Genomic DNA, 15,361 nt, shown 5'->3' with positions numbered 1-15,361 from the left:
TCAAGGGGTCTGAATACTTTCCGAAGGCACTGTATCTCTGCTTCTAACCTACCAGAATCAAAAGCCATGGGGAACACTTCCTGATTCTGTCCAATTGGAGTGCAGAGCCACATACATATCACTGCTTCTTCCCTATCAGAGCTCAGGTCCACAGGGTATGTCTCTTCTGCCTGCCACACACTCTTGGCTAGCGGAGGAGAGGAGAGGCCAAAGACATTCTGGCCAGCACAGCCACTCACCTTTGATCAGGGATAAGGAGCCTGGAGGAGGGTCTGGACAGAGATCAGAGATAACATTCACACACACACACACACACACAGAAAAATACACGACAAGAGACTGTCGGACTCTAATGGGCTTTAGAAGCCACTATACGTCCATGCTAGAAAGGACATTATCATGTGGTAGTGCTTGGTCTAGGAAGGGATCCATTTATGATTCTAGTACAATAGTCAAGTTGGAAGGACAGGCATTGACTTAGGGAGATGAATGCATTTTTTCAGGTTCAGAAAACTGGTCACTGAGCTTTGTAGCTCATCTCCAAATACACAGTAAACTCCATTCATAAGAAGGCAAATAGTTGTTTTCGAGCCGACCGGAGTCTGATGAGACAGTTTTACTGATGGCCAGAGCTATTGTCTGTATGCCTTTGTAGCGATACATGTTTCTGCTTTAAGCCTGCCAGACGTAGCCTGTCAAAGTCAGATGTTGCCTGTCAAAGCCAGACGTAGCCTGTCAAAGTCAGATGTAGCCTGACAAAGTCAGAAATAGCCTGTCAAAGCCAGAAGTAGCCTGTAAAAGCCAGACGTAGCCTGTAAAAGCCAGACATAGCTGGTAAAAGCCAGACGTAGCCTGTCAAAGCCAGACGTAGCCTGTCAAAGCCAGACATAGCCTGTCAAAGCCAGACGAAGCCTGTCATAGCCAGGCGTAGCCTGTTAAAGCCAGACATAGCCTGTCATAGCCAGACGTAGCCTGTAAAAGCCAGACATAGCCTGTCATAGCCAGGCGTAGCCTGTTAAAGCCAGACATAGCCTGTCATAGCCAGACGTAGCCTGTAAAAGCCAGACATAGCCTGTCATAGCCAGACGTAGCCTGTAAAAGCCAGACATAGCCTGTCATAGCCAGGCGTAGCCTGTTAAAGCCAGACATAGCCTGTCATAGCCAGACGTAGCCTGTAAAAGCCAGACGTAGCCTGTCATAGCCAGACGTAGCCTGTCATAGCCAGACGTAGCCTGTCATAGCCAGACGTAGCCTGTAAAAGCCAGACATAGCCTGTCATAGCCAGACGTAGCCTGTCATAGCCAGACGTAGCCTGTCATAGCCAGACGTAGCCTGTCATAGCCAGACGTAGCCTGTCATAGCCAGACGTAGCCTGTCATAGCCAGACGTAGCCTGTAAAAGCCAGACATAGCCTGTCATAGCCAGACGTAGCCTGTAAAAGCCAGACATAGCCTGTCATAGCCAGACGTAGCCTGTAAAAGCCAGACATAGCCTGTCATAGCCAGGCGTAGCCTGTTAAAGCCAGACATAGCCTGTCATAGCCAGACGTAGCCTGTAAAAGCCAGACGTAGCCTGTCATAGCCAGACGTAGCCTGTCATAGCCAGACGTAGCCTGTCATAGCCAGACGTAGCCTGTAAAAGCCAGACATAGCCTGTCATAGCCAGACGTAGCCTGTCATAGCCAGACGTAGCCTGTCATAGCCAGATGTAGCCTGTAAAAGCCAGACATAGCCTGTCATAGCCAGACGTAGCCTGTCATAGCCAGACGTAGCCTGTCATAGCCAGACGTAGCCTGTAAAAGCCAGACATAGCCTGTCATAGCCAGACGTAGCCTGTCATAGCCAGACGTAGCCTGTCATAGCCAGATGTAGACTGTCAGATGTAGCCCCCCCCCACAACGATACTCTAGATATAAAAAAAAACAACCTTAGACAGGCCATTGAGGGTGGTGGGGATCACACCTTGTCAGTGGTTGTTGCTAATTTCCCTGTCTCTAACGACACTGTGTCATTGGGTGTGAAGGAACACCAAACAGAACAGAACACAGCTTTAAAATGACCTCCATCCAGGGGAGGGTGCTGGAGGAGGGAGGGAGAGAGGAGAAGATGGGGGGCAAAAACGACAAAACCAAACCCAGCAAGAAACTGCACAAAGGAAGGAGAGAGAAGGTGAAGGGGAGGAAAGACGCAGTAACAATCGAAACACTCTTCGTAAAAGGGGTTTTGTCCTGTCTCCACAATAGACCTCTCTTATCACCCACCAAGGATGACAAGGTAATGAACGTGACTAGTGGTCAGTGTCACTGAGGACCAGACTGAATCCTCTACTACTACTCTCTCTCTCTCTCCCTCTCTCTCTCCCTCTCTTTCTCCCCCTCCCTCCCTCTCTCTCTCTCTCTCTCTCTCTCCCTCTCTCCCTCTGTCTCTCTCTGTCCCTCCCTCCCTCTCTCCCTCTCTCTCCCTCTCTCCCTCTCTCTCTCCCTCTCTCTCCCTCTGTCTCTCTCTCTCCCTCTCTCTCTCTCCCTCTCTCTCCCTCTCTCTCTCTCTCTCTCTCTCTCTCTCTCTCTCTCTCTCTCCCTCTCTCCCTCTGTCTCTCTCTCTCCCTCCCTCCCTCTCTCTCCCTCTCTCTCTCCCTCTCTCCCTCTCTCTCTCCCTCTCTCTCTCTCTCTCTCTCTCTCTCTCTCTCTCTCTCTCTCTGTGTCTCTCTCTGTGTCTCTCTCTCTCTCTCTATCTCCCTCATTCTCTCTCTCTCTCCGTCTCTCTCTCCCTCTCCCTCTCTCTCTCCCTCATTCTATCTCTCTCTCTCCATCTCTCTCTCCCTCTCCCTCTCTCCCTCCCTCTCTCTCTATCTCTCTCTCTCTCTCTGTGCTTCCTATCACCAACAGTCAGCATGTATTACCACTCAAACACATACACACTTTGTTAAGATTCAGCCAGGAATTTAGTGCTTTGTGGCAGTTGTGTCTCAGTCTGTCTGCTTAGTGCAGGGCTTGTATTGGACACACACACACACACACACACACACACATACACATACACATACATACATAGTCAGGGTCAGCTGATTGACAGACACTCAGTTTTCCAACGGCTGTATCAGGTTCCCAAATCACATTAGTGGTTAGAACAGGGACAGTAAGGCACCCATCCAGTCTCAGACTGCCAGGATTGGAAAGACTATACTTCTCATGATATCCGTCTCACTGTAATTATATTAACATCAAATCAGTGTGAATTTCTCATTTTGATGATTTACTGTTCCAAACACATGCACTCTCAAAAAGTGATGTACGGAATTGGGAATCGATGGGAATCGAAAGCTCATGTCTAGAGTCAAATGAATTCTACAACGAGCAAGGTAGAGCTGGTGGATGGAGAGCAAGCTTTTACATCTGTATATTTGGGGCGGCAGGGTAGCCTAGTGGTTGGAGTAGTAACCGAAGGTAAAAATCTGTTGTTCTGCCCCGGAACACGGCAGTTAACCAACTGTTCATAGGCCATCATTGAAAATAAGAATTTGTTCTTAACTGACTTGCCTAGTTAGATAAAGGTAAATAATAATAACATGCTTTGTAAGTAGGAAAACCTGCTAAATCGGAAGTGTATCAAATACTTGTTCTCCCCACTGTAAATAACTGACTAGCCTAATATTTTTTTTATTTTTTTTATTTTTTATGTATCTGTCCCTGTCTCTCTTCCTCTCTGTCAGTACTGGACTCAGTCTCAGGTGCTATTCACTTTTTATTGTGTGTGTGTGTGTGTGGGGGGGGGGGGGGGGTTTGCGTGTATTCAGACCCCTTGACTTTTTCCACATTTTGTTACTTACAGCCTTGTTCTAAATTTCCTCATCAATCTTCACACACTATCCCATAATGACAAAGTGAGAACAGGTTTTTAGAAATGTTTACAAATGTATTAAAAATAAAAACAGGAATACCTAAGTATAAGTATTCAGACCCTTTGCTATGAGACTCAAAATGGAGCTCAGGTGCACCCTGTTTCCATTGCTCACCCTTGAGATGTTCCTTCAACTTGATTGGAGTCCACCTGTGGTATATGCAATTGATTGGACATGATTTGGAAAGGCACACACCTGTCTATATTAGAGCCCACAGTTGACAGTACATGTCAGAGCAAAAACCAAGTCAAGAGATCGAAGGAATTGTCAGTAGAGCCTAGAGACCGGAATGTGTCGATGCAACGATCTCAGACCATGAGAAACAGGAATCTCTGGTCTGATGAAACCAAGATTGAATTCTTTGGCCTCAATGCCAAGCGTCACGTCTGGAGGAAACCTGGCATGAGGGGAAAAAAAACAATTTAATCTATTTTAGAATAAGGCTGTAATGTAACAAAATGTGGAAAAAGTCAAGGGGGTCTAAATACTTTCCTAATGCACTGTCCATGCATTCTGTGCTTCTCTCCCTGTGGCTGTTACATAGCTTAATGTCATGACACCAACCCTGAATCCGACCTACAATTGGCACAAATCTTTAATTAACTACTTACTAACAAGTGCTTTCACAGATCACTATAATTAATTTATGAATTACAACAATGTTTTACAGTTAGAATTAAAAAGACATTAAGTCCATGTTGGTTAAAACCCTACACACTGAGTCCAAGTTAGTAAAAACCCTACACACTGAGTCCATGTTGGTTAAAACCCTACACACTGAGTCCAAGTTAGTAAAAACCCTACACACTGAGTCCAAGTTAGTAAAAACCCTACACACTGAGTCCAAGTTAGTAAAAACCCTACACACTGAGTCCAAGTTAGTAAAAACCCTACACACTGAGTCTAAGTTAGTAAAAACCCTACACACTGAGTCCAAGTTAGTAAAAACCCTACACACTGAGTCCAAGTTAGTAAAAACCCTACACACTGAGTCCAAGTTAGTAAAGACTTTGCAACCCCAGAGATGTGGACAGTATACTGAAGAAGAATGCCCTTAGTAACTAAACGTACTAACTGTAAAGTACCATATACTTACTGTAACCTACATATATTATGATGATTTGAATAATGGCACCTGCTAAAGGTAAATTACCATATTATCATTAGTTGGATGAAACCTGGTAATTACTGTCTATAACACATACGGCAGAACAGAAAACCCATGGTACAATGTCTTTTGGCCTACCAGGGTCTTCCTCAGGCAGCGTTGCCATGGCGCCAGTCAATCAGGGGACAGGGATGTGGTGGTTGTCCTGGGCAACCAGATAGATGGCGGGCGAAAGAGGGGCAGAATGTGCTCAGACAGACAGTGATTCAGGCGGTGACCAAACACACACCACACACACACACACACACAGGTTGAGCAAACAACCAGAGTTGGAACAACACACAGAGCCAGCGTGCTGCTCCATTAATACCCTTCTGCACAAACACACACACCACACACACACACACACACACACAGACACACACACACACACACACACACACACACACACAAACGCATACACGCACACACACACACCACACACACACACACACACACACCCCACATACACACACACACACACACACACACCATCTTCTGCCCCGGGAACACATGCAGGTAGACAGAGATATACTTCTGCATTCAGATACAGGTCACTCATCCCATCTCTCTCTTCTGCCCATATCTGACGATTTCTCTAGCTATTTTAAAGTTTCAAACAACATTACACACATCATCTTCACTTAACTTTGCTTATTACAATACACCACAACTACAATGTAACAATTACACGACTATAACACAACTAACTACATCAACAGTGTTTATACAGTAGCTTTATCAACACGGAGTGGTACCGCAGGTCAAATGAAAAGTAGCTGTCTGATATACTGTAGATACAACAGTCTTCTGACGACTTCTAATATAAATGTAGCCTTATGATTACAGAACAGAATATAGACAGATCATACATCTCTGTCATACAAACATATTTTCATTTCTATCTGCAATATGTTGTGAATTGAATAAGCGCCATGCAGCGCTATAGGTAAATGTACTACACCGGAGTTATTGCCAGGCCAATACAGTGAAGATAACCGTGCACATCGTGTGTAGTATTTATTGAGGCATAAGGTTTCGGTACTGTACACACAGTAGCCCTCAATTATCGAAACTAACATGCACAATTTAACGCTCTTTTCTACAATCGTTTGGTAAGTGAGAGACAATGTCTCTTCAACGATCCTACTTGAGCCTCTTACACTCCTGTGACAAGATGTTAGCCTACTTCAGGAATGTGTTCTACTGTCTGGTAAGCTAATGACCACACATAACCCTATCTGCTCTTGTAAGTTGCTCTGGATAAGAACGTCTGCAAAAGGACTTCAATGTAAATGTGAATAACAAAGCCCTGTGCTCCAGCCCAGTGTCCCATGTCTAAATATAAACCGTTACTTTAATAATCAAGGCAGGGTGGAGTGGACATGTTTTCTGATGGGAGAAGAGAGACTCATATATAGTGTGTCTGTGTAAAGTGAACCATGACCGCTAAGGTCTCTGTCAGTCTGTCAGGTGGAAGGAACTCCACCATCCTCTATGCTTTAGCTTAGTTTTGGTTATCATACAGTTTCAGTTTCAGTTGTTTCACGGAAAAAGTTCAACTTAATACACTGAAAACAAATCTCCATAATTTGAAAGTAAAAGTGTACTAAGTTAGGCTATAATAGGCATGCTAGGCTATAATAGCGCTCCAACTGTCTCAAAACAAAACGGCTACCTGTAGATCAAACAACAATGCGGGATGCTTTCCACAGCTCACAATGCTTTCCACATTTTATTTTCGATAGATGTTCTATTCTATTCTATGGTCAAATGTAGCATAAAATGACTGAATATGTGACATTCAGAATCATGCGTGCTGGTTGTCAAAGTCAAACTGTGTTATTAGTTGATATTGCCTTCCATGAAAGCAACATGGACTAGGCTACCCGTACAACACCACAAGAAAGACGCACGATAGCGCACACTACAACATAATGTAGCCTATGCCTCCAAAACATGAATCAAGTCGAGACTGGCAACAGACATATAAACAGACGTGTCTTTTCTTACCTTGCTTCTGAGCTGTCCGGAGGTCGACACTTTCCGAATGAGTTTCTGCGGGCCTTCTTGTTCTCCCTCGCTGTCTGACGACTCATCCACCGCCCCGGAGCCCCCGACAGCCCCCACCACATGGGCATGGATCCCTGCTGTTGATTGGCCTTTCTCCGGCTCCTGTTGGGAGAAAGGATAAGACCAGTCGGAGTTAGTCTTCCCCCGGTCAGCCGCTCCCTTCCTCTCCGGGATGCGAGAGCTGGACAGCGGTTGAAAAGCGGCTTTCCTCGCCGTCATCTCCTCCCGCTTCTCAAACCTATAACTGGCGCTATAAGAACCAAGATCTATCCAAGAACATACGTCCGCGGCTGAGCTCATGGGGATGTAGCATGTCTCGGTGCTGTGGGGTTTACTAGGGTAAAGCTTGCTTCAGGATGTGTTTATGGTTCCAGCCTACATGCTCAGATCAGACTGAGGCTAAAGACCGCCTAGGCTCAGTAGGCTGCCCTCCTTCCACACAGCTACAGACGCACCACCAGCCAACAACCAGTGGACATCGCCATGGAAGGCCCTAGTGGCCGCAACAGAAGCAGTCCAGCGGGTAGCCTACTGTAACTGTAACCGATTGAAAAGCCCACTCAAAAATATGAGCAAATGGAACAGCCAAACTACTCGGACAATGTAACAATTTATTTTAGCCTATAGGCAGGAACACAGTGATATATAAATTGCCTATTTTCCAAATGGTGGCTAAGTATAATGACATGGATGTTATATTAAGTCTAAAAAGGCATGTGCGATAAAGAAAACAATATTTCCAACACCAACACAGCACTATTTCACGTTTATAAATAGGCCTATATACATATTGTCAACCACTATCGAGTCTGAAGCAAAGATGATACAGAGTAGCCTTTACGGGGGTGGGAGGGTATTTCTTTGAAGCTGGAAAATGTAACCTACGGGTTACCATTGCAATGGTTTTGCGATTGTAGAGAAACCATCCCATTGCTCAGGCTAAATGACACTGGATACTTTGCGACAATGTAACAAGAGAAGCCATGCATAGTCTCACGAAATGTGTGACTTAAAAACAAAATACATAGTTAAGGCAATTCATATCGAAAGAGTCTGATTTATTATTAAATCGTATATCATGCTTTATCTTAAGGCTACATGGGTTAAATGTGAACATACAATTAACCACTTGAATAGCAACTTCACACATAGACAGCTAACTAGCCGAATGAGATACATGTCCGTGTTTCTAAAGATGAACTTTGTTAATCATCAATCTGACTGTTCTATGGGTTTTTTGTGGGGTTTTTTTTTTACAGCAAATTACAATTGGGGTTGATCTTCCGAAAATCAAAGGCATTCAGTTCTCCCCAAAAATGACTGATCGGAATGGTGACGAGAAAATATTTAGAAATGATTCTAAAGTGGGATAAAAACGTCAATCTTTTTCTATTTTTCTTTTTAGTCTCTTAACCAAAATGAAATATCTATATCCACTATCATATTTCACTAGAAATCCTTAGTTCTTTTTAAATAAACTACCGACCAGTTCCTCCCACGCAGGGCTGCGAGTAAAACGGTAGACGTCTTCCATAGTCCCGCTCAGTCCGCTCCCGGAAACCAGTCTAGGAATAGGCTAAGATTCTGTCTGGTAGGTTAGCCTACCGTAAAACTGGTTTGAGGTCCGGGATCAGATAGGCTATAATTCCGTGTTGCCTACTACTCCACTCGACCATCTCTCCAATCATCTTTCTGCCTTTTCCCTCGCCATTCGTTCAAGGGCTGAGCCTCGTCGCCACGTGATATATGTCAAACCGGTACAGTATATGGCACCGGGGAGCTCCTAAGGGAGTACGGAGGGAGAATTCAGCTGGTGTTAATGCTCATGACCCCATATGATTCGAATAGGCCTACACTGCCTTAATCACATTTTGGCTGAATTTGATCCACTCTCTCACAAATTACGAATGCAATGACTATGGATAGGCTACACACAGTCGTTTCATTTAAACATTTTCCACAGAGGGTAGAAACATGTTGAGTCTTTGACTCGGCTATATGTTGAAATGTCTCTAGACAGAGGACATTAATGAAGCATAGCAGGATTCATGTATGAAGTCTTGATCAGATAACTGGACAATCTTCCCTTTGACAAACATAGCCTAAATGAATTCAGAAGCATAAATACCTCAACCGATAATATACGTTGACAAGACAATTCAGTGGAATAGGCTATAGGCCATATCAGCTGAAAATAATTTATTCAGTTTATTTAGGGGACAGATCCCCCCCACCCCCCACCCCACCCCACCCCACCCAAAGTATAAAAAAAACTGTGAGAGACGGGATCTAAAAAATCCCAAAAATCACATTGTATGATTTTTAAGTAATTATTTAGCATTTTAATGATACAGTACATAGATACAGACACATTACATAGATATAGATACAGACACATTATAGACACAATACATAGATACAGTACATAGATACAGACACATTACATAGATACAGACACATTACAGAGATACAGACACATTACAGAGATACAGACTATTAACTGAGAGGCTGCAAGATTGAATCCCCATAGCTGACAAGGTAAAACATCTGTCATTCTGCCCCTGAACAAGGCAGTTAACCCACTGTTCCTCAGCTGTCATTGAAGATAAGAATTTGTTTTTAACTGACTAGCCTAGTTAATTAAAGTTTAAATAAAAAAATAGAGATGAAAATTTGCTCAACCTCCAGATGAGTATGAGAGGGGAGTTTATGTACAATTCTTAAAAGCTTGTTTGGCTGGTAGCTTATTCTTTAGAAGTTTGGGAACGCTGGTGAACAATGATGTGCAGGCACAACCAAAGTGACACTGGACTAGGCCTCTAGCCCAAGTCTTTAGGATGTCTATAGCTACACTGCACGGCCAAAAGTATGTGGACGCGTTTGCAGAAATTTGATGAACTGACTTGTTGGAAAGGTGACACCCTATGACGTTGTCACTTTGAACGTCACTGAGCTCATTTACTGCCAATGTGTGCTTAATTTCATACGCCTGTCAGTAACAGGGGGTGGCTGAAAAAGCCAAATTCACTCATTTGAAATGGTTGTCCACCTACTTTGGGCCATGCGGTGTAGGTTTCCATCCAATTAGTGACACATTTTCTTGTGAATATTCTAAAATCTTCACAAAAACAATATGCCATTTCAGAGTTTCCTTCAGAATAATTTGGGGCCGGACAACATGACAGGGAAGATTTAAATTTACCGGACATTTGAGAACTTCCATGGACATCCATTATGCTTTCAGATCCAACCTGGCACAGCACCATCAATAAACGAAGGATGTTGAGCCACATTCATGTGTCCTTAAAAACAATCTATACCAAGTTACCAAAACACTATTCATTGTGTTTAGATGTGTACTGTAGCATATACAAAACAGTCACAGCCTACTTTTAGGGAAGTAGCCCAAACGGGGTTATACTGCTTTCCTTAAACAAGTTCCACTTCACATTTCAGCTGTCAGAGATTTGAGCACTAAATGTATCAGGGCATTGCATTCAAAGGCCTGCAGTTTAGGTTTAGTTGTCCGCTTTGAACAATATATATATATATATATATATATATATATATATATATAAAGCCTATATAAAGGAAGTGAAGCTTAGGCATAACCCCAGAGAGATAGAGACATGCAGATGGCATGCTATGACAACAACATGCATTTCTCTATGTCAGACATTGTCCTCATCAATCTACACACAATACCCCCATAATGACAAACCAAAGAGAAAACAGGTTTTTAGACATTTTTGCAAATGTATATACCTTATTTACTGTAAATCAAAGCTGGGACCGAGAGACAGCTGTTTTTCAGAGAGACTGAAAAACACCTTCTGTCTCAAAACGCACCTAAAGGACTCTCAGACCATGAGAAACAAGATTCTCTGGAATGATGAAACCAAGGTTTAACTCTTTAGCCTGAATGCCAAGCGTCCCTTACGGTGAAGCATGCTGGTGGCTGCATTATGCTGTGGGGATGTTTTTCAGTGGCAGGGACTGGGAGACTGGTCAGGATCGAGGGAAAGATGAACAGAGCAAAGTACAGAGAGATCCTTGATGAAGACCTGCTCCAGAGCGCTCAGTGACTCAGGGGTACGCTCAGTCCCTCAGGGGTACTGCACTGGGGTGAAGGTTCACATTCACCTTCCAACAGGACAACGACCCTAAGCACACAGCCAAGACAACGCAGGAGTGGCTTCTGGATCCTGTATAAAAAGAGCCTGATCCCTGGGCCTGAGTGGATAGGTTAATTCCCCAATTATATTTTCCCTTAAAGTTTCTTTAACTTTAAGTCAGTTGGACAAAACATTTTTAGGTAAATTTCCACCTTAAATTATGTGAAGAATTTAAGGGTGCCCATGAGGTCCCTTAATTGCTTCATTCAGTATGGCTATCAATGTAAACAGCATTTGTGGAAGTGTATGTTGCTTTCATCTACTCTGGTTACAAAAAGAAAACATCAACCAGGTACGTAGCTAAACAATGGAAGGTGCACAACTTGTTTTTATTTTTATTTTATTTTTAAATTCACCTTTATTTAACCAGGTAGGCTAGTTGAGAACACCTTTATTTAACCAGGTAGGCTAGTTGAGAACACCTTTATTTAACCAGGTAGGCAAGTTGAGAACACCTTTATTTAACCAGGTAGGCAAGTTGAGAACAAGTTCTCATTTACAATTGCGACCTGGCCAAGATAAAGCAAATCAGTTCGACACATACAACAACACAGAGTTACACATGGAGTAAAACAAACATACAGTAGAAAAAATAGGTCTATATACAATGTGAGCAAATGAGGTGAGATAAGGGAGGTAAAGGCAAAAAAAGGCCATGGTGGTGAAGTAAATACAATATAGCAAGTAAAACACTGGAATGGTAGATTTGCCTTGGAAGAAGGTGCAAAGTAGAAATAAAAATAATGGGGTGCAAAGGAGCAAAATAAATAAATAAATAAATATAGTAGGGGAAGCGGTAGTTGTTTGGACTAAATTATAGATTGGTTATAGATTGGTTATGTACAGGTGTACATCTGTGAGTTGCTGTGACAGCTGATGCTTAAAGTTAGTGAGGGAGATAAGTGTTTCCAAGTTTCAGAGATTTTTGTAGTTCGTTCCAGCAGCAGAGAACTGGAAGGAGATGCAGCCAAAGGAGGAATTGGTTTTGGGGGTGACCAGAGAGATATACCTGCTGGAGCGCGTGCTACAGGTGGGTGCTGCTATGGTGACCAACGAGCTGAGATAAGGGGGGACTTTACCTAGCAGGGTCTTGTAGATGACCTGGAGCCAATGGGTTTGGCGACGAGTATGAAGCGAGGGCCAGCCAACGAGAGTGTACAGGTCGCAGTGGTGGGTAGTATATGGGGCTTTGGTGACAAAACGGATGGCACTGTGATAGACTGCATCCAATTTATTGAGTAGGGTATTGGAGACTATTTTGTAAAGGACATCGCCGAAGTCGAGGATCGGTAGTATAGTCAGTTTTACAAGGGTATGTTTGGCAGCATGAGTGAAGGATGCTTTGTTGTGAAATAGGAAGCCAATTCCAGATTTAACTTTGGATTGGAGATGTTTGACGTGAGTCTGGAAGGAGAGTTTAGAGTCTAACCAAACACCTAGGTATTTGTAGTTGTCCACATATTCTAAGTCAGAACCGTCCAGAGTAGTGATGCTGGACGGGCGGGATGGTGCAGGCAGCGATTGGTTGAAGAGCATGGATTTAGTTTTACTTGTATTTAAGAGCGGAGGCAACGGAAGGAGAGTTGTATGGCATTGAAGCTCGTCTGGAGGGTTGTTAGCACAGTGTCCAAAGAAGAGCCAGAAGTATACAGAATGATGTCGTCTGCGTAGAGGTGGATCAGAGACTCACCAGCAGTAAGAGCGACATCATGGATGTATACAGAGAAGAGAGTCGGCCCAAGAATTTAACCCTGTGGCACCCCCATAGAGACTGCCAGAGGCCCGGACAACATGCCCTCCGATTTGAAACATTGAACCTTATCAGAGAAGTAGTTGGTGAACCAGGCGATGCAATCATTTGAGAACCCAAGGCTATCGAGTCTGCTGATGAGGATGTGGTGATTGACAGAGTTGAAAGCCTTGGCCAGTTCAATGAATACGGCTGCACAGTATTGTTTCTTATCAATGGCGGTTAAGATATCATTTAGGACCTTGAGCGTGGCTGAGGTGCACCCATGACCAGCTCTGAAACCAGATTGCATAGCAGAGAAGGTGCTGTGGGATTCGGAATTGTTGGTAATTTGTTTGTTGACTTGGCTTTCGAAGACCTTCTCTTAGATCCATCTGTGAGAAATAGGGTGAAAAAGTATGTGAACAAGTATATGTAGGTTTTCACTCAAAATCTCACGATACATGGCCCCATTCATTCTTTCCTTTACACGGATCAGTCGTACTGGTCCCTTTGCAGAAAAACAGCCCCAAAGCATGATGTTTCCACCCCCATGCTTCACAGTAGGTATGGTGTTCTTTCGATGCAAGTTGAGTTTTTACCAAAAAGTTCTATTTTGGTTTCATCTGACCAAATGACATTCTCCCAATCTTCTTCTGGATCATCCAAATGCTCTCTAGCAAACTTCAGACGGGCCTGGACATGTACTGGCTTAAGCAGGGGGACACGTCTGGCACTGCAGGATTTGAGTCCCTGGCGGCGTAGTGTGTTACTGATGGTAGGCTTTGTTAATTTGGTCCCAGCTCTCTGCAGGTCATTCACTAGGTGTGGTTCTGGGATTTTTGCTCACCGTTCTTATGATAATTTTGACCCCACGGGGTGAGATCTTGCTTGGAGCTCCAGATCGAGGGAGATTATCAGTGGTCTTGTGTGTCTTCCATTTCCTAATAATTGCTCCCACAGTTGATTTCTTCAAACCAAGCTGCTTACCTATTGCAGATTCCGTCTTCCCAGCCTGGTGCAGGTCTACAATTTTGTTTCTGGTGTCCTTTGATGTCTGTGAGAGCCAGAAATCTTGCTTGTTTGTAGGTGACCAAATACTTATTTTCCACCATAATTTGCAAATAAATTCATTAAAAATCCTACAATGTGATTTTCTGGATTTTTTTTCTAATTTTGTCTGTCATAGTTGAAGTGTACCTATGATGAAAATTACAGGCCTCTCTCATCTTTTTTAAGTGGGAGAACTTGCACAATTGGCAGCTGACTAAATACTTTTTTGCCCCACTGTATAACGCCCAAGTAGGCAACCTCACCACAAGGTGAATAGCTTTCAACAATTGTATCTGTGGCCTTTAGCTTGGTCTCAGCACACTGCCCTACTTTTTTCCCCCACACCAAAATTTGGTAAGAGAGCTGTTTAAACATGATACTATAGCTCCAACTTAACACTGGAAGATTTCAACAGTCAGGAAATTGATTGATGTTTTAAACATGAATATTATGGTAGTACCTGTAATGATGTGAACTGAGAGTCGGGAAGCAAGTTCAGGGAGTGAATGTTTTAATAAAATAAACGGAGCGTAATATGAAACACTAACAGCACACATACATGGAACTGAAAGATAAACAATGACGCCTGGGGAAGGAACCAAAGGAAGTGACATATATAGGGAAGGTTATCAGGGAAGTGATGGAGTCTAGGTGAGTCTGATGACGCGCAGGAGCGCGTAACGATGGTGACAGGTGTTCGCCATAACGAGCAGCCTGGTGACCTAGAGGCCAGAGAGGGAGCACACATGACAGTACCTATTATTTCAATTCTGCTATGTGAATTTGTAAACGTTAAATCGATATCCAAATGCTAAGCATTTACACAGTTTCCACAAACTGAAAATATACCACACTCTTTGAGGAAAGAGTTCGCTGGCACCCACAAATTCAATGGACAGTAAAGATTTCTGATCTATTCTTACAATTAAAAAAAAATGTCTGCCTTGCAGCTTGGAATTAGCCCAGGGACAGATTGAAATTTACTGGGCGAGAGGTGGTCCAAAACAAGGGAGGGCTGTCAAACGTTTTTTTTTTTCTTTGAGGAGGGTTGTGGGTTTCTGGGGCGCACAGGGAGGGTTTTGTGTTTTGTCCTTGTTCGTATTTTCCATATAAACATTGGTTTGACTTTCTTTTGATATTAACCTAATAAAGATTCCGAAACGTTTGTGAAGGTTTGTTATGGTGTGGCTATTATTTAGCCTTAGCTACTATGATACCTATGATATGAAGGCAGTACGCACCGGCACTTCAACGGACTCCGACAGTTGAACTTGAGCTGAGGAAGAC

General features: G+C 43.4%; 1 protein-coding gene across 11 annotated transcripts in view; it reads right to left on the bottom strand.

The window, feature by feature from the left end:
- Window positions 1–9,031, bottom strand: part of LOC110504796 (diacylglycerol kinase eta) — a 110,795-nt gene extending 101,764 nt beyond the window's left edge. For 5 of the 11 annotated variants that reach the window (XM_090230397.1, XM_090230403.1, XM_036975215.2 and 2 more), the window contains exons 1-2: window positions 8,604–9,031; window positions 7,058–7,219 (exon numbers count right to left, since the gene is read on the bottom strand). In XM_090230397.1, the coding sequence (XP_090086523.1) occupies window positions 7,058–7,219; window positions 8,604–8,651 (210 nt within the window). In that variant the 5' untranslated portion in view covers window positions 8,652–9,031. Of the gene's footprint in view, window positions 1–7,057; window positions 7,591–8,603 lie in introns of those variants that run through there. The other 6 variants (XM_036975214.2, XM_036975213.2, XM_036975216.2 and 3 more) reach the window with 2 other exon arrangements.
- Window positions 9,032–15,361: the final 6,330 nt, after the last annotated feature.

Source organism: Oncorhynchus mykiss, chromosome 3 (genome assembly GCF_057628025.1).
Source record: "Oncorhynchus mykiss isolate SJ-2025 chromosome 3, ASM5762802v1, whole genome shotgun sequence".
Classification (NCBI taxonomy): domain Eukaryota; kingdom Metazoa; phylum Chordata; class Actinopteri; order Salmoniformes; family Salmonidae; genus Oncorhynchus; species Oncorhynchus mykiss.
The sequence above is the reverse complement of the archived record's forward strand: the minus strand, read 5'-3'. Positions and strand labels throughout refer to the sequence as shown.